Source organism: Enhydra lutris, unplaced genomic scaffold (assembly GCF_002288905.1).
Source record: "Enhydra lutris kenyoni isolate GAN:26980312 unplaced genomic scaffold, ASM228890v2 scaffoldscaffold5, whole genome shotgun sequence".
In the NCBI taxonomy this organism is placed as follows: Eukaryota; Metazoa; Chordata; class Mammalia; order Carnivora; family Mustelidae; genus Enhydra; species Enhydra lutris.
The window spans coordinates 3,112,679-3,140,174 of record NW_019154089.1 but is presented as its reverse complement, the minus strand read 5'-3'; the positions used below and the strand labels follow the sequence as shown (position 1 = coordinate 3,140,174).

The following is a 27,496-nucleotide window of genomic DNA, read 5'->3' as shown; positions in this document are numbered from 1 at the left end:
CGGCATAATTTCTAAGGACTGCTGAGGAAGTGGTCACATGTTTGGTACTATAAAGTGAGATCACAACTTGATCTTCAAAAATACAAAAGAGAAAAAAGTATATAAAAAAGAAAGGCCTTGGGGTGCCTGGGTTGCTCAGTGGGTTAAGCCTCTGCCTTCAGCTCAGGTCATGATCTCAGGGTCCTGGGATTGAGCCCTGCATCTGGCTCTCTGCTCAGTGGCGAGCCTGCTTCCCCCTCCCCCTCTGCCTTTCTCTCTGCCTACTTGTGATCTCTGTCAAACAAATAAATAAAATCTTTAAAAAAAAAAAAAAAAGAAAGAAAAGAGGGGTACCTGGGTGGCTCAGTGGGTTAAAACCTCTGCCTTCGGCTCAGGTCATGATCCCAGGGTCCTGGGATTGAGCCCCGCATATGGCTCTCTGCTCAGTGGCGAGCCTGCTTCCCCCTCTCTCTCTCCCTGCCTGCTTCTCTGCCTGCTTGTGATCTCTGTCTGTCATATAAATAAATAAAATCTTAAAAAAAAAAAAAAAAGAAAGAAAGAAAAGAAAAAGAAAGGCCTTGAAGGCATTATACTCAGTGAAGTAAGTCCGACAAAGAAAATATATGATCTTCATTTATGAGTGGTTTCAAAAAAACAAACAACAAAGCTCACAGTCTAGAGAACAGACTGGGAAGGGAACGTAAGATAAGGTAGACTGTGCACCTGCTGGGGCCCAGACCCGCGTGAGAGCGGGCCAGACAAAGCCCGTGCCCTGACCCTCCCCAGCCCACCCCTCCATACCTGCACCACTGCGGCGCGTGCTCATGTCTGCCACATACGTCCACTCATTGGTTGCCGGGTTGTACTGCTCCACGGTACTCAGGCACTGGCGGGAAGCCCCATCGTAACCCCCGACAGCATACAGCTTTCCTGGAACAGAGGCAGTGGCTGAAACTCCATCTTTAACCCACGGGGGCCCCTCTACCTCCATCAGAGTCCAGGGCCCCTTTCCTCCGGATGGACCACAAACCAGACTAAGCCTGCTTCACATCTCTGCCTTTTACTTCCTTGTGAGCTGTGAGGCTCCCTGAAGCAGTGCTGAGCATCTTTCTAAATACGCACCCTAAATAACCCCTGCAAAGCTATGGCCTGGCTCCAAAATGACTTGGCCTACTCTTGCTAGCACGATACATGAGTTACATTACTTCTCCAGAGTAAGGGGACAAAGACACAGAAAGCTTGAGGGCCCCAGCTCCAGGCAGGCAGCTTGACTTTCTGGCTGAAGGCTCACAAAAACAGACAAAACAAAGATGGGAAAATATTCTTCAGTGAGAACTCAAAGCCTGTCTTCACCATCAGTTGTGTGCTCTGTCCACAATGCCGCAAATGGACCATGTGGGTGGACTGCTCTGTGTGCACTCTGGGCTGGGATGGCTGGAATTCATCTACTTCCTCCCTTGTGATCTTGGAGCCATGCACAAGATCCCTGAAGCACCACTACCCACTTTTAAAATAAACATATCATAAGCTGCTACCCAAAATCATCATTTCTGCCTGGGGCTGGGCGTGAGGCTGGACAAGGGGCAGGAAATTGGCATTAGAGTTCTCCCAGAGCAGAGATTGAAATATGGTAGGTCTCCTATCTCTCCATCCCTCTCTCTCCCTCTCCATGTGTTGGGGTGGGGGCAGGGGAAGTCCTACCACACCTGTGGGCACAGACTGATGGGGAATGAGAGAGTGATGACAAAGATCTTAAACTTTAGCTGTAGACTAAATAACCACCACCCAATGCAAATGCACTTAATAGTTACTAATTAAAAGAGGGTTTTTTGGTCACTATGTGCTTTACTAAGGGAGAGATAACAAAAGTACAACTATTATTTGGAAGTCTGCAATTCTTTTAAGTTAGAAAGAGGCTCAAGACTGTGCTGTACATCACAACTATTTCTGTATCATAGGTAAAATTATTTCTTCCTCTATCATTGAAGCTCGTTTTGTTTTCTGCCCCTTTCCAGTGGACCTTCTAAAAGAAAGGGATACCTCCTCCCCAGTTCTGCCCTCACCTGAGCCAGAAGAAAAATGCCTGATCCAGAAGCTCTCCCAGGGTCCAGGCTGTTTCTGCGACATGTGCAGACCAGGACACAACCACGGCCCACTCAGCTGCCCACCACTCACCAAAGCCCAAGTCACTCGGGGCCAGGGGGAGGAAGGCCTGGGGTATAGAGGAGACGAGAAGCTCCCAAGGACAACCCCAGAGTCACTGAGACCGGGCAGCCACGGCAGGAGACAGGGAGAGGGAGGAGAGTACTGTGACAACATGGAGAGCTGTATCTACAAGGCCACAGGCAAGCAGGGGCCCCATGAAACCCTCCTCATCAGAGCTGTGAGGACGACCCTCTGCTGCCCCAGGTAAACCATTGCTAAAGAGCTTCAAAGTCAGGGTGGACAAAATCAACACGTTGCCAGGCTGCCCTCTGTGTCAACAGACACACAACAAAACAGTACTCCCTCCACATAAACAACGTGCTCTGAGGAGCCCTTGTCAAGGGGAGTATTTCAAAGCACCCATCATGGAAGCAACTTCTCAAACCCCCACCAACCACCTCAACCTTGCGTCAGCTGAAAAAATACCCACTCAAAGTTTCTCCTTGAGTCTATTAACAGGGACTTGCTATTTTTAACCCCTACTCTATTGTTTGATATTCCTGGCTAAGGAACAAGGGGGGAAATGGGAAGGTGGCTAGACAAAGCACTTACATTTGGCAGACAAATCAATTTCTGTTCCACCAGGAGGATGGATGAGATTGCAAAAAAACAATTTATCTTGAGAGGAGGACAAAATCCTTGTGCTCCCCAAGATGACTTATTTAGTATGTTAGCGAGGTGTACTTTTGAGTGGAAACTTATGTAATACTGGTACAAACCAAGATACGCAGTTAGAGAAAAGAATATTTCTGCTAATGTCTAATCACTGCACATTATGCACTCCCCAAAGCAAGTACGTGTGCTCCTGGGGGCAAACGTGAGAGAGAGAGGGAGACAGAGAGAGAGAGAGAGAACGTCTGCATACAAGTCTAAATGCACAGATATTCCAGCTAAATTCCCTCTTTCAGGACAAGCTAAAGAATCAGTGTTGTCCTACAAAGGATAACATTTTAGTCCAAATCATGCTCTATGCTTGAATACACTAAATTCACATGTATTTGTAAAACTCCCTATTAGCATTGGCTAATGGTCTGAAAGAGTGTAGCATAATGGAAAAAGCATTGAGTTGGGAGTCAGAAGACCAGGGCTCAAGGACTGGCTGTGCTCTCCACTAATGGGCCCATCACGTGCCCCGCTCTAACACTCCATTGCCCTATGTGGAGAATGGAGAACATCTAAGCTCCGCCTACCTCCTTCAAAAGGATGTGGGGAACAAAATGTGCATATAAAAGAGCGCACTATAGACTACAGAGCCCTAACTGTACCCCAGACCTCAACCCTCCCACCCACCCCACCCACACAATCTTCCTGATGATAGCAGGACTCCACCACCCACCTGACCTGCAGTGACAGTAATCAGACCTGGGAAGAAATGCCCACCCCACTCAAAGCTCTGTTAATGTGTTAATGGCCAACAAAGGCAGAGGAGGACAAAATTAAACAAAATGAACTCTTACCCCCACCCCAGTATACTCCTAGGTTATATGCTGAATCTAGATTCCTCAACCTATGACAGAACCGTTGACAAGTGGCCAAAGGGACAGCCCTGCATTGTCCCTTAGGCTCCTCTTACTCTTCCCAGCACAGCTGGCCACCTGCCAGCCATGAGCCCATAACTGCAGCTCTCTGCACCTCAACCTTCGCCACCTGTTCCATCAAGATGGTAGTACCTGCCTCAGAGCTCTGATGGGAGGAGCAGAGCCAGGGCACCGGGACCTGACCCAGGGTCTAGGGCATGGATGGGCCACCACCCTCTGCCATTCCTTACCCTCCACGACGCCCACACCCACGCTGCTCCGCCGCGTGTTCATTGGGGCCACGAAGAACCACTCATTGGTCTTGTAACTGTAGGCTTCCACAGACGCTAAGCCTGGGAGACAAGAGACTCATGAGATTTTTACAGTGTGAGGTATCACCCAGTGTGCCAAAGTGAGGCTGGGGAAAGGGTGAGAAACCCACGTGTGTGGCTGAGCACCACGTCTCCCTCGCTGTGCGGGCTGGGGCACCTCCCTGCAGCACATCTACAGTGAGTCTACCTGAGATATCCACTGAGGTCTGACTCAGGGCGGGTCAAGAGAGGACAGAGGAGTATAACACGACAGCCCTGTGAATGTAAACTGTTACACCTACAGAACAGAGGGAAAATCTGAGCTTGCCTCACTGAACACCTTCTTTTGCCCTCTCTTCCTCTACTTAGAAGCTAAAAAGCTCAACACTTACCTTCCCAGAACCCCTAAAGGGATGACCCAGTCAATGAGGCCCAAGTAGAAGTCTCATGGGCATTTCTGAAATAGTCATCGTTTTTCTGATACAGGTGCCAACACCAACGTGCTTTCTGCTACCCAGAATACAAACGTAGCTGGATGGAGCTGTAACGGACACCTTCTGATCTGGAGGGTACAGACAAGGGACGCTCAAAGAGCTTGGCCCCAATATTCTTGAGCAAGCGGATGAAGTGAATAACTGCCAACTTCCCGACTCCCTCTCCCGTGGGTAAAACAGTATCTCTCAATTGTTTCAGCCACAGTTTAGTGAGGTTTCCTACTTGCGGCTGAGAGCAATTTCCAAAAGAAACAATTCACTCCCTTTTTTTCTCTTTATTACTCAGGTCCTACCCAAAAGAGGCAGCCCCTGGAGGGGCTGCATACCCTGGAATTTTATGAGTGAGGCAAAGAGAAGACTGGGAAAGACTTTACCAAGTGTTAAAGACACAAATGAAAATCACAGAAGTCAAAATATATTGTTTTGGGGGCACCTGGGTGGCTCAGTGGGTTAAAGCCTCTGCCTTCAGCTCAGGTCATGACCTCAGGGTCCTATTATCGAGCCCCGCATCAGGCTCTCTGCTTGGCAGGGAGCCTGCTTCCCCCTCTCTCTCTGCCTGCCTCTCTGCCTACTTGTGATCTCTGTCAAATAAATAAAATCTTTAAAACAAACAAAAAAAATTGTTTTCCACATCCCTGGGGGGGATTTCAGTGTAACAGAGTTAGTGTCCACAGACACTTTCACCTGGAGGTATAGGAGAGATGAGATAATCTCTCCAAGTCCATGTCTATTTGTAGTTTCTGATTTGAACTCTAAAGTGACCTAGAAGCCAGGAGCAAGGGGACTTTTCTGTGGTGGCACAATCAGGCAAAGCTTTGTGGGGCAGTAAAAGGGCGATGGACAAAGATGGAAGGGCCTGAGCCAGGTCTCTCCCATGGCTGAACCCCAGCTTCCCTGTGCATCCAGCAGAGGCTTCCTTAGATGCCCTGAAGCTGAATATGTTCTCTTTCTAAGTCTTGTCTTGAAAAAATGGGTTCCCAAACAATAGAGAGGAGAAAAGACCTCTTCTGAGTGCAGGATCCTTCCCAGAGTCCTAGAAATGATAGCATGTGGGCAGTTATGTATTCTGTGTGTAGGAAGGCCTGGCTCTGGCAAGCAAGGTAGATGAGGTAGAAGGAGTATGCTACTAAGGAAGGAGCTATGGATGGACAGAAGGTTGGCCCAAGAACTGGCTGAGCAAACCAGGGTTGCACTGAGGGCTTGTCCCAGGCTGGGAGGAGTGGGGGCCACATCCCAGACCTACCAGTACTGCCATCAAAGCCCCCCACGGCGTAGAGCAGGTCATTGAGCACGGCCGCACCCAGAGTGCTCCGGCGCTCCTGCATGCTGGCGATGGACGTCCACTGATCCTTCACGCCATCATACACATCTACTGTCCGCACGCGCAGCGAGCCATTAAACCCGCCCACAGCATACACGTGACCAGCCATGAACACCACACCTGAGGCACAGGAAACCAAGAAAACGAGTTCATCTTAAGTGGCCGATCGCTCATGCAGTGACAATGAGTGACAATGGGGGAGCCAGACGGTCCCATGAATAAGTCACCACAGACAGTGGTCTCTAACTTCACAGAACCGGAAGTCATCATGGGGCTCACTGGATTTCTATTCATATACGTTTTTCCAATGTTGTGTGATTCAAGCAAATACTTGACCTGGCATGAAGTCCCTACACATGTAAGAACCGACCCCAGAAGGGGCAGCCAGAAATTGGGCAAGTGGAGAAGGAAAAGGAAGAGAGTCTGTAATGCACAGATGTTTGTGGAAACAAGAAGCAAGGGAGGATTTCCGGCAGTAAGCAGAGACAAGCTGGGGAAAGGCAGGCTGCAAGATGACAGATGGTGCCGCTCACCTGCTCTGCATCTCCTGGAGGGAAGCTCAGCAATCTGGTCCCACCGGTCCTCTTCAAAGTCGTAGCATTCCACGCTGCGGATCGCCTTGGGGGCCTGGCCACCAACCACAATCATGACCTCCAGAAAGACAAACAGACATTAGCTGGGTCTCCCCAGCTAATGGATATTTGTGTGATCAATCCCTGGTCCTTGCACATGCCAACTGCCTGGGGTCCACGAGGGACCTGACATGCCACCTTACAGAGTTACATACATGGAGATGCTACCCCCAAATCACCAATGAACAGGACGATTCAAGAAAGTCGGCAAGGACATCTTGCCACAGAAACACCATCATGATGTCTACACTTCCTACATACCTATGCTCTGGGCTATGCTGGTGGTATGTGTAGATACTCAGGGCATGATCTACAATCTTGCTGACCTCAAGGATTTGGGCTAAGGGGATGAAATTTTGTATCAAAACAAAATATTCCAAATATATATCAAAACTTGAATCTATTTTGGAATACAATACAGAATTTGGTTATGTTTTTAAGAGAAAATTACTTCAGAAGTATTTCTGAATACACAGACTACAGGGAGCACTTATTCGTTAAAGTTTGGGGCAAAACTGTGAAAAACAGCTTTGGAGAACTGACCCCAAAAATGTATGTAACTGATGATTTTCTGAAAAATAGTGCTAGCAATACCGCTCCCACAAGTATGACAGTAACTAACACTGCCGGTCACGGTGTGAGGTATTATCACTTACGTGTCACCATAACCCTGTGAGGGAGAGATTATCCAAACTGACAGACGAAATTAAAGCTCGGAGAACACAAGTAAATTGCCCAAGGTTACACAGCAGAGAGCGGCAGAACAGAGACCAAAAACCAAGTCTACCTGATTTGGAGGTGAAGACAGCCCCATCCGTCTCCTGCTCTAGAGACAGGGTCCCCACAAAGACAGCTCACTATACCCATGTTTTTCAAACTGCAGGTCACATTTCATGAGTGGGTCATGAAATGAATTTTATGCCTTGCAACCAACAAACTTTTCATAGAGTAGCACAGGAAGTACAGTAAGGGTGTTACTTCATGAAACATTTGTTGGGGTTATACACACATGTAGGTGTCTCCTGGATAACAATTTAAACATAATTCTTATTGTAGGGTATTGTCAGAAAAAGAAAGAAAAGAAAGAATGAAAACCACTGCTGCACCTCTATAAAAGAACGATAGCATTTAACTGTGGTATCTCTGTTGCTGTGACTTTTGTCTCACGTTATTCATCAATAAATAATAAAGTAGCCAAGTTAACAACAGTGTACACATTTTAATAAACTTGTGCAAATTCACGGTTGTCCCCATAAGGACGTCATGCTCACTGGCATTCCAAGATGCCTTCTTATGTGACAAGAAAGGAGTGGAAATCACCGGCAGCCCATCAGTAGGAGTCTAAGGACATGCTCATTACCTGTACCTTGTATTATTTACTCCAATGGTTCTCAGGCTTCAGTGTGCATCAGAATCACCTCGCAGGTGGTAAAGACACAAATTACCAGACCCCTGCCAGAGATGCTGATTCAGCAGGTCTGGAGTGGAACAGAGAATGGGCATCCCTAACAAGTTCCTGGTTGAGGCTGATGCTGCTGTTCCAAGAGTCATACTTTGGTAACTACTGATTTCACCCTTGGACTGCAGGGATTTGCTGATGTTCCATTAATAATTTCTGCCATTATGAATGACCATGGTACTTTCACTTCTCCACAACAAATGTTTGGGGAGAGCAATATCTATGTGAGTTCACAGGAGTACATGCCTCGGGTGACCAGCATCTACCCCAGGAGGCAGAACCAGGGCCAACAACTACTGCTCATCCACCATTTATGCCCCAAGATTCAAGAACCAGGCTCACCCACTGCCCATATGAGTGGTCACAGCCATCTGTGGTCAAATGTGGGTATCCAATGTTAAAAAACTCAGAAGTCAGTTCTGACTTCTGGAACATTCCAAAGGATCCCAGGACAAGCAGTCCAAGCTTAGAGCTACTGAGACTGTTTCTGGAAATAAACATTCCATTTGGCTCCCCGTGACAGAGCTCAGAGGGTCTGCTGTCCTGTGCCAGGAGTGGCCTTTTCAGAGAAAAGCTGAATTCGACACTACTTCCTTTCTTAGACAAGCATCCATGAACAGTTTGAGGGGGATGTTAATAGACACAGCCCCTTGGCAAACTCACACAATGCCCACCTTACTCCTCTGGGGCCCAGGGACTTGCCGCACATTCTTAAACATGCCTCAAATGTGCACTGTCCTGGTTTTGAGTTGGTAAGGCTAAAATGAAGGCACAATACTGTGACGATTTTCTATGTATCTGGTTTTGGGGACTCAGTAAGAACAAAACCAGGTTCTAGTTTTTTCTGAAATGACCTCAGGCACTCCACAGCCTCTGTCCCCTCTCCATGAAATATCCTTCCCCCAGTCTGGATCCCTCTGTTCTAACACATGCTTGTCTTTCAGGTCTTAGTTGACCAAGTATCACCTCCTCCAAGAGGACCTCTCTGCTCTCACATCTGAGTTACTGTCCCTTCTCTGAGATCACACATACCCTGGGTTCTCTCATTAAAACTGCTCCACACTGTGTTGTAACTGCCTGGCTACCTTGTCTCTCTGGCGAGATGGTGAATCTTGCCAGGACAGAAAGTGTATCTGCCTCAGTCACCAAGATAATCTTAGGGCCTAACAGTGCCAGGTAAAAGGAGGACTCAGATATTTGGAATAAGGAACAAATGAATGGTTAGTACCATATGCAAAAAGCCAAACAAAAAAATACAGAGTTAAATGGAAGAATATACACAGTCCAGAATGTCACTTTCTGGGGTTAGGATATGTTGGATACCAGATTACAATTCTGGAGACAGAATTTGAGAGGAAAAAAATACATAAAATGAGAAAAAGACTTTTTCCCATCTTTTCATTCAACCACCAGAAGAAAGATTGCTTATTCTTTGTACAAGTTAAGAGGCTTCTTCTGTAAGTAAAATTTTAAAAAATAAAGTTTTAAAAAATAAAATGAAAGGAAATAAACAAAGCTTTCAAGGAACCTCACCATGACCCAGAAACCATCCTATGATAGGAGTATGGAGGTATAGTCATACTGGAGAAAATCCAGTACTCATCTCTGAGAATTTTCAGTCACACAGAAACAGTATTATACAAATGCAAACACTTCAATGGTAAGGTAAAACCTGAGTAGAAAGACAAGAGTAATACAGAGCAAGGTTTTGAAAATAAACTTGCTTTGGAGCTCATAAAGGCACTGTTGAGACATGGCTTTTAATGTTCAAAACGTGCACAATAATCTGGGAAGTGTAATTATAAGATTTTGTGGGGTAGGACCACTGGTTTCTGAGGATGTGGAGGTAGCTCAAAGGCAGGGGGAGGAGAAGGTATATTTTCTGCTTCTTTCACAGGCCTAAGAAATCCAGTTTCTATGGCAGGCCTTACTAGAAGCCATCACACAAGGAACACTATACTCGTTGCATAATTGTGCAGAGTAAAAGAAATAAATATCCTATCTTGAATACTAACGGATGGCTGTTTCCATAGATACCTGATCTTAGCAACCAATTAGACAAAAAGGAGTACTCCCTTAAGTCTACATGCATGACATCTCTGAAATTATAAACCTCTAGCTACTTCAGAAGACCATAAGATGTCAGGGCATGAAGACACTTTGACACATTCTCTCCTGCAAGCCCTCATTTTACATTTCCAGAAAAACTCGGGCCCAGGATGTTTCACAGGCATATTTCTTTCTTCCCCCCACACCCTTAAGTCCCAATTTACTAAAAACTTGTAATGTCAATAATGGAAACTACTGAATCCAATCAGTTTAATGATTGCTACTTTTAACAGGTGTCCCTTAAGGTAACTCTGAGTAAGAACTACCAGGTGTCATACTGGCATCACAATGAAGAACTGGTTCTGGGCTAACAGTTATGTTACACCAAACATAATTTACGCCTGTTCAAGAACTGCAGTGTACTTGGCAGTCTGGCAGCACACCACAGGGTCCTAACCCCAAGTCTCAAGAGCTACGGTGTTGAAAGCTGCAGAAGCTCTGGTGGATGGAGAACTCCGGTTGACAGATCACAGGTGAGCCAGACTCAACTATGGGTGGCAAGGCTGTTGGACAAGCCCCAAGGGAAACACTCTCATTTTGGAAAGTCAAATGGCCATTTATTGTAGGGAGCTTTAGTGAGACCATGGAAAGACTACCTGATTCCTTAGGAAGGAAATTTCACTCCCAGCCTAACAAGGTGGTTTTAAAATAAATATATAAGTCTATCTCCCTCCATGGAGGATTTAGACTCCAGCACTGCACCTAGGGAAGCGAAGGCATGTGAGTCACAGTACGATGACCACTCTGGGTGAGAGCCATGAGGTCCCTGGTACCCGAGACCAGTCAGGGACAGATGCAATAGGGGAACAGAGCAGAGCTTTCTGGCTCACCTGTCAGTCATGACCCTAACTTCTGAGTCATTAGACTCTTCACTATGGTGAGAGGAATGACCTGGGCTCTGTAAACTTTTTTTCATCAGGCAAGAGTGGAGGGTGTGTCCAAACTCTTCCATGACCGGTGAGCTGGGCAGAAGGCAGGCCCAGCCAGTCGGTCCCTCGGGCCAGGGCAGGAAGCGAGAGTCTCTCTTACCCTGGTGCGTGGGGCCGCAGGGCTAACACCAATTCATCCGAAGGAGCATGTCGAGGTCGAGGCAGAAGACTTGTCCCAGCAGGTTCCTGAGCAACAGGTGCTCGAGGCAAGAACTGACAGCCAAAGTGCAGAGACAGTGGGAGGTGGAGAACCAGCAATGTGAGAGCCAAACCCAGGGAAGGAAGGAGGAGTGGGAATATGGACTTGGGAGTCAGACACATCTGGGCTCAGCTATCAGCCCAGTCACCACACAGCTATATGACTGTGGCCAAGACATTTAATCTTGCCAAACCCACTTTCATTACCTGTATTATCAGGATAGTAGCATGTTTCTCTCACGGGTGTCAGGAGTCTTCAAGGACACCAAGCACGTAGCACAGAGCTCACACTAAATGTTAGCTTCTATTATTCAGTCGACACCAGCATCATGACTATTGTTTAAAGCAGTTGTAAAATACAGACTCCCCATAAGTGGTAGAAAAAGACATTTATGACCTGTAACCAGCCAAGTGAGTACCACTAATTCCAAGGTGATCATGGGGCTTTTTCAGGACCCCAGGGTGTTTTCCTGGTGTGCTCTGGATCCATCTGAAGGATCACAATGGAAGAGAAGCAGTGCCCACCCAGGAGCCTGGCCCAACTAAGAATTCACCCTACCCAGCCTGCCAGGAGCCTTGTTTCCAATGCCATCTATTGAAAGCAGGACAGCCCAGCTCAGGAGGACGTCGCCTACCTCTGGCCCAAATCGCTTTTCAGTGTCATTTTTAAAGAGCTGAATAAAGATGTCACTTGAACAGAAATGACAGTAAAAAGTGCCAGGCTCAGTACATCTCCAAAGGTTCATTTGCATCTTGCTGGGACCTCATTTCTCTGCTGCCATCTGTGGAAGAGGGTAACGTAGGAGTGTTTTGAGAGACTGGGAGACAGCCTCTGGTTGTCCATGGCAACCCAGACTCAGGGAAGTGCTGGGTGGTGAATGTGTGGGAGCCCAGATGATGCTATTAGCTGTTCTGGCTTGAATGTGTCAGTATGATCTGTGCATATATGGCTCAGGAAAAAATACTCTCATTAGCCCCTACAGCTATCTCCAGGCAGAGTCCTATTTCTTTCAGGGAGCGGGCTTGGCTGGCGAACAGGTTCGCTGCTGAGAATTGCTGAAGACAGTTCAAATCTCTCACCACTGCTGTGTTTCTCAAAGTGTGCTCTGTCAGAAAACCTATCTGGATTGAATTCATGAAAGCCCAAAATACTAGCCTGCCCTTCCAATTCCTGTGGCTGTTCCTTCAACTAGTCCAATTATCTCCCTACTTTTCTTCCTCTACTTATTTGGAGATATACATATTTATATTTATATTTATATTTTTTTTAAAGTAAGCTCCACACCCAGCATGGAGCTTGAATTCATGGGACTTGAACTCATGCCCTGAGATCAAGACTTGACCTGAGATCAAAAGTCAGACTCGTAATCGACGAAGCCACCCAGGTGCCCCACCCACCCATATTTCTACTTTACTTTCTCATGGGACTTCTTAAAAGTCCCCAGAGGGCAGGAATAGAGTTTCTTTCCACACAGTACCCAGCAAAAATGCTTTTGTGAAATATGGAGGCACTATAATAGAAAAGCTCAACCTACAGTGTCTGGAGTCAATCCTTCTGGGCTCTAATGTCAGCTCAGCTATTTACTAGCTGTGCTTTGAAGAAATGTAACAAATTATCTGACACCCCTCCACTTGGGACATGGAGCTTACTCCTCCCTTCCCTTGAGGGTGGGCTGGACTTATGGACTTGCACCCAGCAGGCAAAATATAGCAGATACAATGTCCCATCACTTGGAGAACAGGTCTTAAAAGACTACAGATTCTGTCTTGGGCAGGCTCTCTGCCTGGCCTCCTGTAGAATCTCTCACCCTGAGGGAAACCAGCTTCCATGTTCTGAGCACACTCAGGCAGCTTATGGAGAGGCCCAGAGGGTAAGGAAAGGAGGCCTACAAGCAACTCCAACAGTGAACTCAAAATCAGGTACCCCCACCTCACAACTCCAAACAAGCCTTGAGATGACCGCAATCCTAGCTAAGAGCTCAACTCCAACTTCACAAGAGGCCCTGAGCCAGGATGACCCAACAGAGCCAATCTGGGACTCCTGCCCATGGAAACTGTGAGATAATAAACACTAAATGTGTTAAACCACAAAAGTTAGGGTAATTTGGAATGCAGATATACATAACTAATACATAATGAGTAGGTGACATAACCCAAGATCCAATTTCCGCATGTGCAGAATGGGGATAATTATATTTATGTAAATCCTGAGATAATAAATGGACATCACTTAGCCCAGGGATTGACACATTCTGAGGGCTCACATTTGGGAGATTATCATTATTATCTGCTGTTATCACTATTGTGGAGTTAGTATTGTGTAGTGGTCAAAAAGTACAGGCTTTGCAGACCTGGATCCGAGTTCTCACAGGGCCACTTAGTTGTGGAGCCCTGGGCAAGTTATTCCATCCCACTGAATCTCCAACATGGAGTTTCTTCCAACATTAGAACTTTTATGAGGATAAAATAATGTATATAAAGTGCTTTGTCTAAAACGTAAGGAAATCCTATTTAAATGATCCTAAAATTATCCTTGGGTGATAAGGACAGTAACCCAAGGAAGCAACAGAGTACCAAGTACAACTTACTCTATAAGTGGTCACCCAAGGTGGTAAGCTAGCCCTCCTCTCCTGCAGTCATGTAAACCAGTTTCTGGATGTTCACTCTCAGAGACATCCCTTTGACCTTGGAGATTGCTCAGGCGTCAGCTCCGGCAGAAAGCTTTCTCTAAGCCCTTACCCCTCTCCACGCTCCCTGAGTGTCCTGCCTGTACCTCCACTGTGGCACTTACACGGTCCACTCTAATTGTCCTTTGACGTCTGTCTCCCTTCCCAAGTCTGGAGCACTGTGGGGAAGGGACCAGTTCTCATGAGGTTCTGTGGCTCTAGCACCAAGCCCAGCGCCTGGTAATCAGTGACTTCTCAATGGAAGTATGGTGAAAGAGTGAATTAATAAATTAATAAGTTAAAAAATTAATTAATTAATTAATAAGTTAATGCATACATGATGGTTTATTACTTTACTGAGGGTGTTATTTTTTTTTTTCATCTAAATTCTTCACCACCTAACTCTCCAGGAACAACAACCGGATTCATTTGATAGTGGACCTGTGGGCTGAGCCAAATGTCCTAGGGTCAATCTACATTAGTGATCAAAGGAGAATATGAAGTAGGGGATAAATCCTCACTACATCCATGCAAAAACAAGTATGAATACTGACAGGATTAGAAAACAACTAGGGGTGATAGAAAAGGTCGGTAATAAATCTCTATGAGGTTATTTCTTCTTTAGAATTACATCTCTTGGGGCACCTGATGGCTCAGCTGGTTAAACATCTAACTCTTGGTTTGGTCTCAGGTCATGATCTCAGGGTCATGGGATCAAGCCCTGAGTTGGGCTCTCTACTCAGTGTGGAGTCTGCTTGAGATTCTTTCCCTCTCCCTCTGCCACTCCCCCAGTCATTCTCTCTCTCTCTCTCTCTCTCTCTCTCTCAAATAAATAAACAAAATCTTAAAATAAAAAGAAAAAAAATAAATAAAAATTTAAAAATATCCTTTTCAGGGCTCCTGGCTAGATCAGCTGGTAGGGCATGCAACTTTTAATCTCAGGGTTGTAAGTCTGAGCTCCACATTGGGTGTAGAGTTTACTTCAAAATAAAATCTTTTTCAAAAAAGTTGTCATGCATGAAGGATATATATATATATATATATATATATATATATATATGTATATACATCCCTTTCATTTATGAAAACTTTAACTAATGCCCACCCTGTGCCAGACTCCAGGCTATGTACCAAGGACAGAGATGAGTAACACCTGCCAGCATGGAACGTATAGTTTAGTGAAGGAGGTAACACCCTAGAAGAGAACCCTGAATACCTCCCTGAAGTGTCAGCCCAGGGCATATGGTCACCTTCTGGAACTACTGCCCCTGCTTTTCAGAAAACAACGAAGCCATCACCAACCTGACCTCTCCTCCATTAAATGTCTTTCTCATCAACTGTATTTCTATATAGTAACACTAAACTATTAGAACTGGACTTTGAAAGAAAACTTTTATAAGAGCCTCAAAAACTGTGAAATACTATGTATTTATTTAGGAATAAATCTAACAAAAGACCTGCAAGATCCATGCACTGAGAACTAAAAACGTTGCCAAGAGAAATTAAAGAAGACAAAAATAAATAGGGCTATATAGTGTGATTGCAGATCAGAAGATTAGTACAGCAGATCCCCCCAACTTATCCATGGCTTTGTTTTGTACCATTTCAGTCACCCATGAACAACCTTGATCCAGAAGCAGATGATCCTCCTTCAGACACATGGTCAGAAGGTCAACAGCAGCCTATGTCATTCACCTCACTTCATCTCACCTAATAGGTATTTTATCATCGCTCATCATCACAAGAAAAAGGGTGAGTCAGTACAATAAGATATTTTCAGAGAAAGAAACCATGTATATATGTAACTTTCATTAGAGTATATTGTTATGATTGCTCTATTTTATCCCTAATTATTGCTACTAATCTCTTACTGTGCTCAATAAATAAAGTTTATCTGAAGTATTCATGTATAGGAAGAAAATAATATGTATAGGGTTCAGTACTATCCATGGTTTCAGCCGTCCACTGGGTGTCTTGGAATATATCCTCCCAGGACAAGAGGGGACTACTGTATTGTTAATATGTGAATTCCCCCCTAATTGATCCTAAAAATTTAACACAATCCCTATCCAAGCCTTTTTTATAGAAATAGGCAAGTTGATTTTAAAAGATAAATGAACATGCAAAGTACCTAGAATAGGAAAAACAACTCTGAAGAATAAAACTGGAGGGCTCATACTACCTGATTTCAAGACTTACTATAGAGCTGGTAATCAAAGCAACATGGTATTGATATAAAGACAGGGAAATAGATAAAAGGAACAGAAGAGTATCCAGATATAGACCAACACATATGCAGTCGATTATTTACAACAAAGATACCAAATCCACTCAATGGAGAAAGGAGAATCTTTCTAGTAATGCTGTGGGAAAAACTGAACATTCAAATACAAAACCCTGACCCTTACATCACACACAATATTACAAAGAAATCTCAAAATAGATCATAGACCCAAATGTAAAACCTAAAACTTTAAAAAGCATAGTAGAAAAACCTTGGTGATCTTACATTATGCCAAGATTTTCTTTAGATAAAACACAAAATATATCAATCATAACAGAAAAAAAATTTGACAAAATTTAAAACTTCTGCTCTCCCAAAGATACTTTTAAGAAAATAAAAAGACAAATACAGGTTGGGAAAAAATATTCGCAAAATACAATTTTGCTAACAGACTTACATCCACAATATACAAAGGACTCTTAGAAATCAGTAAGAATAAAATAACCCAATTTTTTTAAAGGGAAGAAAATTTGAACAGACTTCACCAGAGAAGATACAGAGACAGTAAATAAGCACATGAAAAGATGTCCAACATCATTAGTTATTAGAGAAATGTAAATTAAAACCACACTGAGATACCACCCATCCCTACTACAGTGGCAAAATTTTTTAAAAACAGGTAATACAAGTAGTGGTAAGGCTGTGGAGTAACTGGAACTTTTATAAATTGCTAATGGGAATACATAAAGGTACAGCTGTCTCGAAAAACAGTTCAGCAATTTCTTATAAAGTTAAACATATACTTACCATACAACCCAGCAATCCTATTCCTAGGTATTTACCCAAGAGAAATTAAAACATAAGTCCACACAGGGATCTGTAAGTGAATGTTCAAACAGCTTTATTTTTAATAGCCAAAAATGGACACCCAAATGTCCATCAACGGGTGAAATGGATAAACAAATTATGGTACGTCCATACAATGGAATATTACTCAGCAATGGAAAGGAATGAACTCTTTATACATGCAACAACACAGATGAATCTCAACAGCATTATGCTAAAAGAAAGAAGGCAAGCTCAAAAGGCTACATATGGCATGATTTCATTTATATAACAACCTAGCAAAGACAAAGCTGTAAGGACAGAAATCAGATCAGTAGTTGCCAAGGCTTAGGGGTAGAAGAAGGGGCTTGACTATAGAGCAGCACAAGGGAATTTTTTGTGGAGTACTTAAAATATTCTGTATTTTGATTAGGATGGTAATTAAATAATGATATACATTTGCCAAAATTCATCATAATTGTATCCCTAAAAAGAGTGAATTTTATTGTGTATAAATTATACCTTAATAAAATTGAAATTACAAGAAAATAATCTGGGATATTGATAATGGGGAAAACTGTGCATGTGTAGGGACAGAAGGTATATGGGAAATCTCTCGACCTGGCCCTCAATTTTGGTATGAACCTAAAACTGCTCTAAAAATATAAAGCGTTACTTTGAAAATAAAAGGTAGTAAATGTATTAGAAATGCATCTCTTCATGAGATGAATGGGATGTTACAGGGGTCAGTTAAAGGAGATTTTGATATTAAAAAAAATAAAAGAAAAGGATCTTTTTCATCTGCCACCAAAACCTGAAAACCTGTCCCTGGGAGGCAATCTGGTATAAGAGAAAAAGCACAGACTTTGGAGTGGAACAGATCTTGGCTTAAACCCCAGCTCTGCACTTACTAGCTATGTAACTGGGCAGGTCACTTAACCTGTCTGAGTAAATTTAGTAAAGTAGGGATATGAAGAGTAATGTCCTAATATTATAATGATTTAATGAGATAATGTACCACCTGATAATACTCAAAGTGATAGTTTCCCTCAGCATACCCCACTCCTCAAACCCACATTGGGGATCCCCTCATAATTTAAGTGCCCCAACAATGGTGACAGAGTAGAGTTTGAGAAGGAGGTTGGACAACATAACCCTAAACCATTCAAGGATTAAAGTTGGGGGGACAATGAGGCAAAGAGCAGTGATGTCTTTTTTTAAAATCCCTTCAACAGATTCATTCACAAGAAGTCTTGGTTCTGGTTGCCTACAGATGTCTACGTGTCCTAGAACCTAAACACTTTCATTCTGAAAAGAGTGGTTCCTAAGGAGTAGAGATGACAGAGGGACAACTGTGGCCTCCTGAAAGAGGGATGGGTGTTTCACGACCACAAATCCATGACCTGGAAAGGGAGGGGTGGTCTCAGTAGGCTGAGTGGGGACTCAGGCACAAACTTGGCTTTGATTTTTAAAACAGTCTTCTTATAATTATGTGTGGTAAAAGCTAGATGTGGAATCTAGAAAAGGAAAGGTCACTAGGTATGGTCTCCACACAGAGAAACCGGGCCAGCTCTGCACCATTTCCTTAGCTTCAGAACCCACTCCCTAGGAAAAGATGTCAGTAACCTGATAGAAGAGAAGAACCTCCTTTTCCAAAGAAAAATGTCACAAAGACAGGCAAAAATGCCAGCCAAGAACCTGGCACAGAAGCAGCCTCCTCCACAAAGAATAACACTGAACCTCAGAATCAGTTCTCAAGATGCCAATATTCAAGCTTGTGGAAATTTAGGTCCTAATAAAAGTGTATTCAGACTAATGGGGGCGGGGGAGGGAGATTAGTCAATAAAATAACTTTGGGGCAAATGGCTCATCATTTGTCATACAAATAAAGCTGGATTCTTGCCCTCACTCCTTACACTAAAATAAATTCTAAGTGCATCAAAGATTTGAATGTAAAACAGAAATCATTAAAGTACTTGTAGAAAACATGGGAGTCTTTTTTTTTTTTTTTTTTTTAAATCTCAGAGAAGAGAAAACATTTCTAAGCAGACTGTAAAACCTAAGCTCTAAAGAAAAAGACCAATTTAACTACTTAAAATTGCTTTTGGGAATTCAAAAAAAATATTTTAAGTAAGTTTAGAGGCAAAATACAAACTAAGAAAAAAATACTGGAAATAGATACCAAAGGCCTAACCTCTTCAAAATAAAAAGAACCCTTAAAGACCATTCATAAAAAATATATAGTCCAATAGAAAAACAGGCAAAGGACTTCATGAAAATTCCCCCAAAGAGAAATACAGGGGCCATAATCATAGGAAGCCTAGATCAGTCTCACTCACAATGAAAGAAATGTAAACTAAAACAAGATGCCATCTTTTAAGGGATATTGGACAAAGAAATGTTTATAAGATAAAAAAAAAAATGGAGATTTTTAGAAGGCCCATCCACAGAGGGCAGTTAAATAAATTATGGCACATAAATATAATTAAATATCATGTACCTATTATAATTTAAATGCTGATTTCACTCATACTGATAACAATGAAAGCAGTCTGTTGAGAAGGTGATAAACAATGATTTCAATTTATGGAGCAAGATTCCATTTACCTAAAAGGGTACATTTCTAACCATTTATGAATAGGCTCACAGAGATACGTCTGGAAGAAAACTCACTAAGGGAACAGCAGTGATTGCCCCTGGGTGGACAAGTTACAGGTGATTTTTACTGTACCTCAAAAATGCAGTACCTTTTTAATAGTCTACAATGAGCATATATATTTCTATAATTGAAGTTATTTTCATTTGGAAAATATGGAGTAGTTTCAATGCAATACTTCAGTAAAATAAAACCGAAGTGTCAACATGCAATAAGGCAAACGGACAGCAGGACCCAGGCCCTTGCCCTGCGTCTTCCCCTTCTGACCTGCACAAGGCAGCGGGAAGCAGATAGGTAGGTATGTATGTAGGCTCAGGTTTACAAAGATGAAACCAGGTGCAGGATGGTATGGGTTCACAGAACAGGTTTGGAGGGGTAAAAGACCCAGTTCAAACCCAGGTTCTACTACAGTGGCTGTGTGGACCTGGGGCAAGTCACTTCATCATCTCTCTGACCTCCAGTTTCCTCTGTGTAGAGCTAGGATCCCTGCCTCCCCCAGGCAGGGCTGTTGGGAGGATTACAAAAGATACACGTGTGAGACCCTCAGCTTACTGCCTGACACAAAAACAGCCCTCAGGAAAGGTGGGCAGCCTGCCTTCTTACCTGGGATATATATATAACCTTTGTTCCCATCGCACTCACTAAATTCTCCATGACCCAGAGTCACAGAGCAGAGTGGAGAGAGGAATGACAGATCTCAGAGAATCCAAACATCTGGTCTTGGACAACATGCTCCTCTAGCACTTTGAAAACCTTTCTGGAAGCGGCCTGCAAGGAGTGCGCAGCCAGCCACAAAGGAGGAGGAGGACAAAGCAAAGGTCTAAACATTTCCCTGGGGCTGCCTGCTGTGCAGTCGATGAGCCGATGAGCCGGCACAACTCACTCCCATCTGCTCCCTTTTCCTCCTGGGGTGGCTGGGACCTGAGAGGTCAGGACGTTAGGCTCCTAGACAGCCTACTGGAATGCCAAACTGGGAAGGCCTTAGAAACCAGCTAGTGCAGGGGCTTTCATGCTGCAGATGAAGGACAGGAGAACCAGAGAGGGGAAGGGCCTTGCAAGGAACGGAAGCAGCCAGTACACATCTGTCGGCCCTAAGTGTTCAGGACTCAGCAGTGAAAGAAAAAAACCAGACTAGAACTACTCTGATGCAAATAACGGCCCAGAAAGAGGACTGGTAGGATCATCACTAGGAGCCACCCAGCCATAACTCTGCTTCCAAAAGAAACAGAACCTAGATCAAAGAAAGAGGTGAGAGGAAAGAGCTCTAAGTTATTCTCAAAACTCCCTGGTGACTCTGGAGGTTACCTGGAAATTCTTAGGAAAGGAAGACCATGGAAAAGAGAGGTACCAGCAGATTCAAAAGGAACCAGCAGACTCTATCTCTTAAGTCATAAGTGCAACCAAGAAGCAGGGCAGCCATGGATGAGGAAAGACTTGGAGGCAGGAGCAGAAGGCCACTTGCCCAGAACACAGTCCCAGCAGCTGGCACTGGCTGAGCTGGGGCTTACCTTGGGAAGGCTGACTGGAGTCCTCGGCTTGGTCCTTGGGTTCTTAATCAAGAGCCTCTGATCCTGAGGGAGCAGATGGTATTTCATGGCCTCAATGAGGAAGTCCTTACAGGTGTTGTTATTCTTTATCAAAGCTTCTTCTTCAACTGTCTGGAGGTAACAACCCACAGGTAAGCCAGAAGCAGAGCCCATTCCCCAATCTGACCCCTCTCCCCTGGGTGAGTTATTCCTGTATTCCCACGCTCTTTTACCCCCCTACTACCTCATCTCAGACCCCAGAAGGAAGATCACAGACCTACAACTGAGTGCCTACCTCCTGTATTTCAAGAGCACAGTGGAGTAAGTGGTTAAGTTCTGGCATCAAACAGACAGGGATATAACCTCACTGGCTAGGTCTGTCTGGTATGTTAGTTTATAGACTTAAATGGAATTATGCAAAACAAAGACAATTAGCTGCCCTGAAGGCTTCATCCCACATTCCTCTTGGTTTAAGTGCTTTACAATGTTTAGGGCAAACGTCAGACATCTGAGAGGAGAGGGAGGGAAAGAGGAAGAGGGCAGGATCCCTCAGCCAACCTTTGGAGGCATGGAGTCAAACAAGGTGAGAGTCAAGAAGAACAGTTCATATCCATTTTCTTACAGTGAAGCCTCAGGGACAAAACTGGCCAACGAGGTGCTCTATAACAGAATGGTGATACCAGAGCAGAAAGAATGTCCTGCACAGAAGTCCCATCTACTGACTGCATCTTGGACCCTATCTACGCTGGAACTATGGCTTCTTCACATACCACAGAGCTGTTGGCCTAAGCAGATGCTCAGCAGTATAAGCCAAAATATCTCATGACCAAGACCAAGGGTGAACCGATGCTGGTGCTCTGACACTCAAACCTCTGTCCTTTGACCTAGGTCAGATTGTCGTGTGGTGTATCTGTAAGGGGTAGTTTGGTCTTTGGAGGTCACCTCACAGTTTCTTTGCTGGAGTATTTATGAGCTAACAGGAGAGATCAGTTTCATTCAAGAGCTAACAAAGATGGAATGTCTCCTGGTTGGACAGCCCAGTGCTACACTCTGGGGGAAAAAAAAAGATAAACAAGACAAGGATTCTGACTTTGAGGCACTCAAGTCCAGTCAGAGAAGGAGAGGGGCCTCCCCACCTCAATCACCTCAGCCCTCAAGCCAGTCGTGCACAAAGCGTGACTAGCCTCACTGGTAACTAGGAACCGAAATATGGCCAGGCCATCACCTGCCGGGCAGCACTGGAGCTGGCAGGAAAAGAAGGACTGTCATGATTTAGCCTCTGTCAGCACTGGGCACCTCTTTTGCCAGAAGTGATCCTCAGGAACACTCCATTTGGGGGAATTTTTCCCCACTCGCCCTACCCCCACTGAGGGACTGACCCAGATTGAGACAAATTATAAGCTTTTAGGGTCAGTTAAAACAAATTTAAAAGGGTGAGAGAGTATCTCGTTTCTTTTTAAGATTTTATTTATTCGAGAGAAAGGGAGAGAGAAAAAGAGAGAGAGCATGAACAAGTGGAAGAGCAGAGAGGGTGGGAGAGAGACAAGCAGACTCCCCACTCAGTGTGGAGCCTAACACAGGGCTCAGTCCCACAACCCTGAGATCATGACCTGAGCAGAAACCAAGAGTCGGAAACTCAACTGACTGAGCCACCCACGTGCCTCTGAGAGAAGATACCTTCCAAAGCCTGGATAGAAAGCGAAATGCTATCCAGTGGGGCGCCTGGGTGGCTCAGTGGGTTAAGCCTGTGCCTTGGGCTCAGGTCATGATCTCAGGGTCCTGGGATCGAGCCCCACATTGGGCTCTCTGCTCAGCAGGGAGCCTGCTTCCCCTCTCTCTCTGCCTGCTTCTCTGCCTACTTGTGATCTCTGTCTGTCAAATAAATAAATAAAATCTTAAAAAAAAAAAAAGAAATGCATAAACAGCTACTTCTCCCAAAGAATGCATTCAGCTTGAATGAAAAGATTCTCCAAAAAGTTAATGCTTCACCACAAAGAGTTTCAATCTGGGGTGACAAGAAAGTTTTAAGAATGGATATAGTGATGGTTGTACAGCATGACAAATACAATTAGTACATTGAATTTACACTTTAAAATGGTCAAAATGATGAAGCATACATATATACATACATATATATGTGTATATATATATATCACAATTTTAAAAAGTTTTTAGATGTAACATGTTACACACTTCTACATATCTAAATATTTCAAAATATTTAGTAAAGCCTAATAAGTGTTAGTGGATAAAAACAAACAAACAAAAACACCTTCCCCAAAAATCAGTGTTGGTGCAGGTCTGCCCAGGGCTCTCCCTGTGTCCTCCCCCACCAAGATTGACCACCTGCAGCAGGTTATACTGGCCTGAAGTTTCAAAGTCAAATGAGTGTTAATGAAACATCCTTTTCCAGAGGTGTTCTAAAAAGAGTACTTTGGAAAGGTGGGGGTAGGGGAAGGGTCCCACACAACAGTGCTCATGCCCATTGCTTCCGACCCCCTTCTTCTCCAGATCTAAACCCTACTTTGCCATCATAACCTAAGAACTATTTTCTAGTATCTTTAAGTTTCAGTGGTGGACAGATGGAGGTCATGACCAAGGGTTTCTAATGTCTCTTCAGTTTTCCCTGGAACTCAGGTCCACAGATAACCCTTCCTGTGGAAGTGATGCTGTGCTGGAGGCCAGACGTCTACCTCTGCCTTTGGTCAGTTTCTCACAAGACAGGAGATTTGATTCTGACCCTGGGAGCTCAGGCCAGTTCAGTCCCTCTGCTTAGGGAACCTTTCCTACAGGAAGGAGATGCTGCCACCAGGGGGCAGTGGTACCATCCAAAGTGTAAAACACAGGGCCCATAGAGGGACTGGGGCTAGTGTATGCCTCAGCACCTGGAATAGGACAGAGGTTCAGAGATTCAGAGAACATCTCACTGACCCATTAGACCAACATTAATAATTAATAATTAATAATGTTGACCCATTAGGTCAACAGCATCCCAAGATGATGATTTTACAAGCATTTGTGAGGATACCCTACTCTCCCACTATTCCCAATAGCACCTTTGGTCATCACGTTGGTAGACATATCAGCTAGCATTCACTCACAGTGTTGCAGTCTTTATGTGGATCATCTCATTCTATCCCCAAACAATCCTATAAGGGCAGGTGTTATTTTTACCAGATGAGAAGACTGAGATTGAGAAAGGTTGAGCACTTGCCCAGTGTTAGATGCCTGGGAAGTGACAGAGCTAGGCCACTGGGTTGCTAAATTAGATCTATCATATCCTTGCTTCACACCTTCCATTCCTTCCAGAAACTTCCTGGAAACAGATGAGGGTTGGCCTACTGCCTTGGTGTTCTGTTTTGTTCATATATTTAAGTTTCACCCTCTGCCCACTTACAAGATTATCTAAAGCCAATAGATCAAAAGAACAGAGAGTAGTAAAGGTGACAGCCCTCCTGGTGAAAGGCAGGGGCTTCTGGGTCAGCAGATGTGGATTTGAATCCTGACCCTGCCTTCTTCTGCCAAATAATTCTCGGCCTCCATAAACCTCAAGGCCCAGACCTATAAAAAGAGGGTTATTTAACTTTGCCTCACAGGGTTATTACAAGGATTAAATATGTGACACTGCAGGGGCCCCCCCATAATTCTTCATTTTTCTTTCCTCCTCAGAGGAAGTAGAAGCAATATGTATCCCAGGCACCTGTGAGGAGCTGGTTTTTGCAGTCCCGAACTGGGCTCCAAGATGCCTACCGTGAAGGTAAAGAGAACACAGCAACATGGAAATGACCCTTCTTGCTTAGGTCCCCTACAGTAAAAGTGGCTGACTTCCAGAGAACATTTCTTATGCCCAGCTCCATGCTAAACACCTGACTTGCATATTTACAACTCCTCTGGTCCTCACAACAGTCCTGCAGGGTTCTCGTATAATATCCCTTCTATCAAAGAAGAAACTAAGGCTTGAAGAGTTAAATAAAAACTCAAAGCTAACAAGTAGTGGAGCAGGAACTAAACCCTAAGTGTCTTATTCTCAAACCTACACTCTTAAACCTCACTCTACCATCTGACAGAACGTTGCATGTCAATTATACTTCAATAATAAAAATTAAAAAAAAAAAAAGACCCTTAGACTACCATGATTCCCCTTAGGCCAGTGGGTTGGTGCTCTCAACCTGTACAAAAGATCCATAAAACTCCTCAACTGCCCCATACAACCAGGCTGCCCTCTGCTATTCCGAGAAGCCTGGGAAAGCAGGAAAGCCCTTGGCTCTTCACACAGCACTCACCTGGACCAGGTAATCCCTTGGTAAGAGGGGAAGACGGACATGTTCCATCAGTTTTGCCATGTGCTCTAAACGGGTTTCTTTCTCATAATTGATCCATGAAATCACAGCTTCAAATACCTACAAAGAAAACCAACACAGGTAACTGTAACAGAGAGAAGACCTTCCAAACAATTTCCTCATTCCGGGGGGTGGGGAGGAAGTCCAATGTCCAAATCATCCACAAAGGTGGTTAACCTAAGGTTCAATGTTTACAATAAACGAAAAATGGAAAGAATTTGTCTTCTACCTGACATCACAGTGATATCACACACACACACAGGTTATAATAAATCTGCGCCCCCAAACACAGAATCACCAAGGTTCACAGCAAAATAAATATCAGGTCTCATGGTTATTTAAAGATAGAAATACAAAGCAGGGACTCTGAACCAAATTTTATAAAGACTACGCAGAAGACCAGAAGCCTTGGGAGCAAGCCTATCATGCCCCTCGCCCCCCACATCCCTCACCCCCCACATCCCTCTCCTCATTCATGTCCCAAGTGCGGCTAATGCAGAATCAAGACAGTAAGAATATCATCTGCCCAAAAGCTGGCTGTGAAATGGTGAGTATGTCAGCAAATGACAGAGAATTTCTCTGTCAAAAACTTCACCTTGGCTTAACCTCTCCCTTGAGGAGAGATTTCATTTCTCTACAAATGAAAATCGGGCTTGGAACCAAAAAGTAGGCTCTCGGGTTTGGATCTCCACCATGCTTAAGAAGAAGCCCACTGTCTGCCACCATATACACACAGATGGATAAAATTCAATGTTGATAAGCCTGCAGGGAAGCCGGCACTATTTCTGGAACTTAATTAACACAGCTTTTTAAGAGGAGGGAAGAATTTGGCAGTATCAATCAAATATGTCAATGTGCACATTCTTTGACCTAGAAATACCACTTCTAGGATCTAGCCTACAAAAATACTCACAAAGGTGGTGCTCACAAAAGAATTTGCATGCCAGGATGTTTGCTGCAGCATTTTTGTAAAAAATAGAAAGGGAAACAACCTAATGCTGACTAGTGGAGAAATTATTTAACTACTATGCATACTATGGGATATTTTCAGCTGGTGGAAAGAATAAAACAAAACAACTTCTTGTGCCAAAAACCAAGAAAGTACCCAAAGGTTAAGATGGACACAGAGCCAACAAGTGGGACTTTCGTTGCCAATATCTGGGACAAAACATCAAAGAGAATAATGACAAAATCAGGTTAGTGCTTCTTGGTGAAGTGGGTTGGGAGAATGGGGAGGTGACAAAGGAAACTTTTTGGGGGAATGGATATGTTCTAGATCTTGACAAGGTGGAAGTTACACGTACATATGCATTTGTGAAACTGATTAGTCTGTACACATAGTATCTGTACATTTCACGGTGCCCAACTCATAATTCAGTGTGAAACATTCTCAGAGGAGCGTCTGGCTGGCTTAGTTGGTAGAGCATATGACTCTTGATCGCAGGATTGTGAGTTCCAGCCCCACATTGAACATGGAACCTACTTAAATAATTAAATAAAATGAAACATTCTCAGAATGAAAGAAAAATACAGTAACGGATCAAACACGATGAACAAAAAAGAATCCATAAATCCAGAGAATACATTTAAAAATGTGCAAAGGGCTCTTCTTCACAGACAAATACCAGCCAATAAAGGTAGAGGGAATGACAGCAAAAAAATATCATTTTGCGACCATCAATATAATAACTCATTCAGAAAAATTCATCAGGGGATGCTCAAATCACTGCATGAAAATTGGCTGGGGAACAGGATAGTTTTCAAAGTATTACGTCGTGGATAACTTACTAACTACATGGTGGCAGGGGCAGGGACAGCCACTAATGTGGAAATCTGACAGATACCACCTTGAGCAAGTGACCTAAGTTAGCACCACCAATAACAGGACAAACTAATCTTCCCGATCTTGACTTAATGGGAAAGGACACAGCATCCCCTAAAGTAGTTTCTTCCTAAAATGTTTAACCTGAATCTTATACGAAGGAAATAATCAGATAACTCCATCTTTGGAACATTCTGCAATTCTGCAAGACTGCTGGCCTGAATTCTTCAAACCATTAATATTATAAGAGACCAAAAAAAAAAAAAAAAAAAAAAAAAAAAAA

The 27,496-nt window shown here is 43.9% G+C and overlaps 1 protein-coding gene across 4 annotated transcripts in view; it reads right to left on the bottom strand.

Moving 5' to 3' along the window:
- The window catches only part of LOC111140879 (kelch like family member 3), a 177,599-nt gene that overhangs the window by 9,707 nt on the left and 140,396 nt on the right, over window positions 1–27,496 (bottom strand). For 3 of the 4 annotated variants that reach the window (XM_022493117.1, XM_022493118.1, XM_022493119.1), the window contains 6 exons: window positions 25,335–25,451; window positions 21,034–21,183; window positions 6,361–6,478; window positions 5,750–5,947; window positions 3,953–4,054; window positions 781–909 (listed from right to left, as the gene is read on the bottom strand). In XM_022493117.1, coding sequence (XP_022348825.1) covers window positions 781–909; window positions 3,953–4,054; window positions 5,750–5,947; window positions 6,361–6,478; window positions 21,034–21,183; window positions 25,335–25,451 — 814 coding nt within the window. The remainder of the gene's footprint in view (window positions 1–780; window positions 910–3,952; window positions 4,055–5,749; window positions 5,948–6,360; window positions 6,479–21,033; window positions 21,184–25,334; window positions 25,452–27,496) is intronic. The other variant, XM_022493120.1, reaches the window with a different exon arrangement.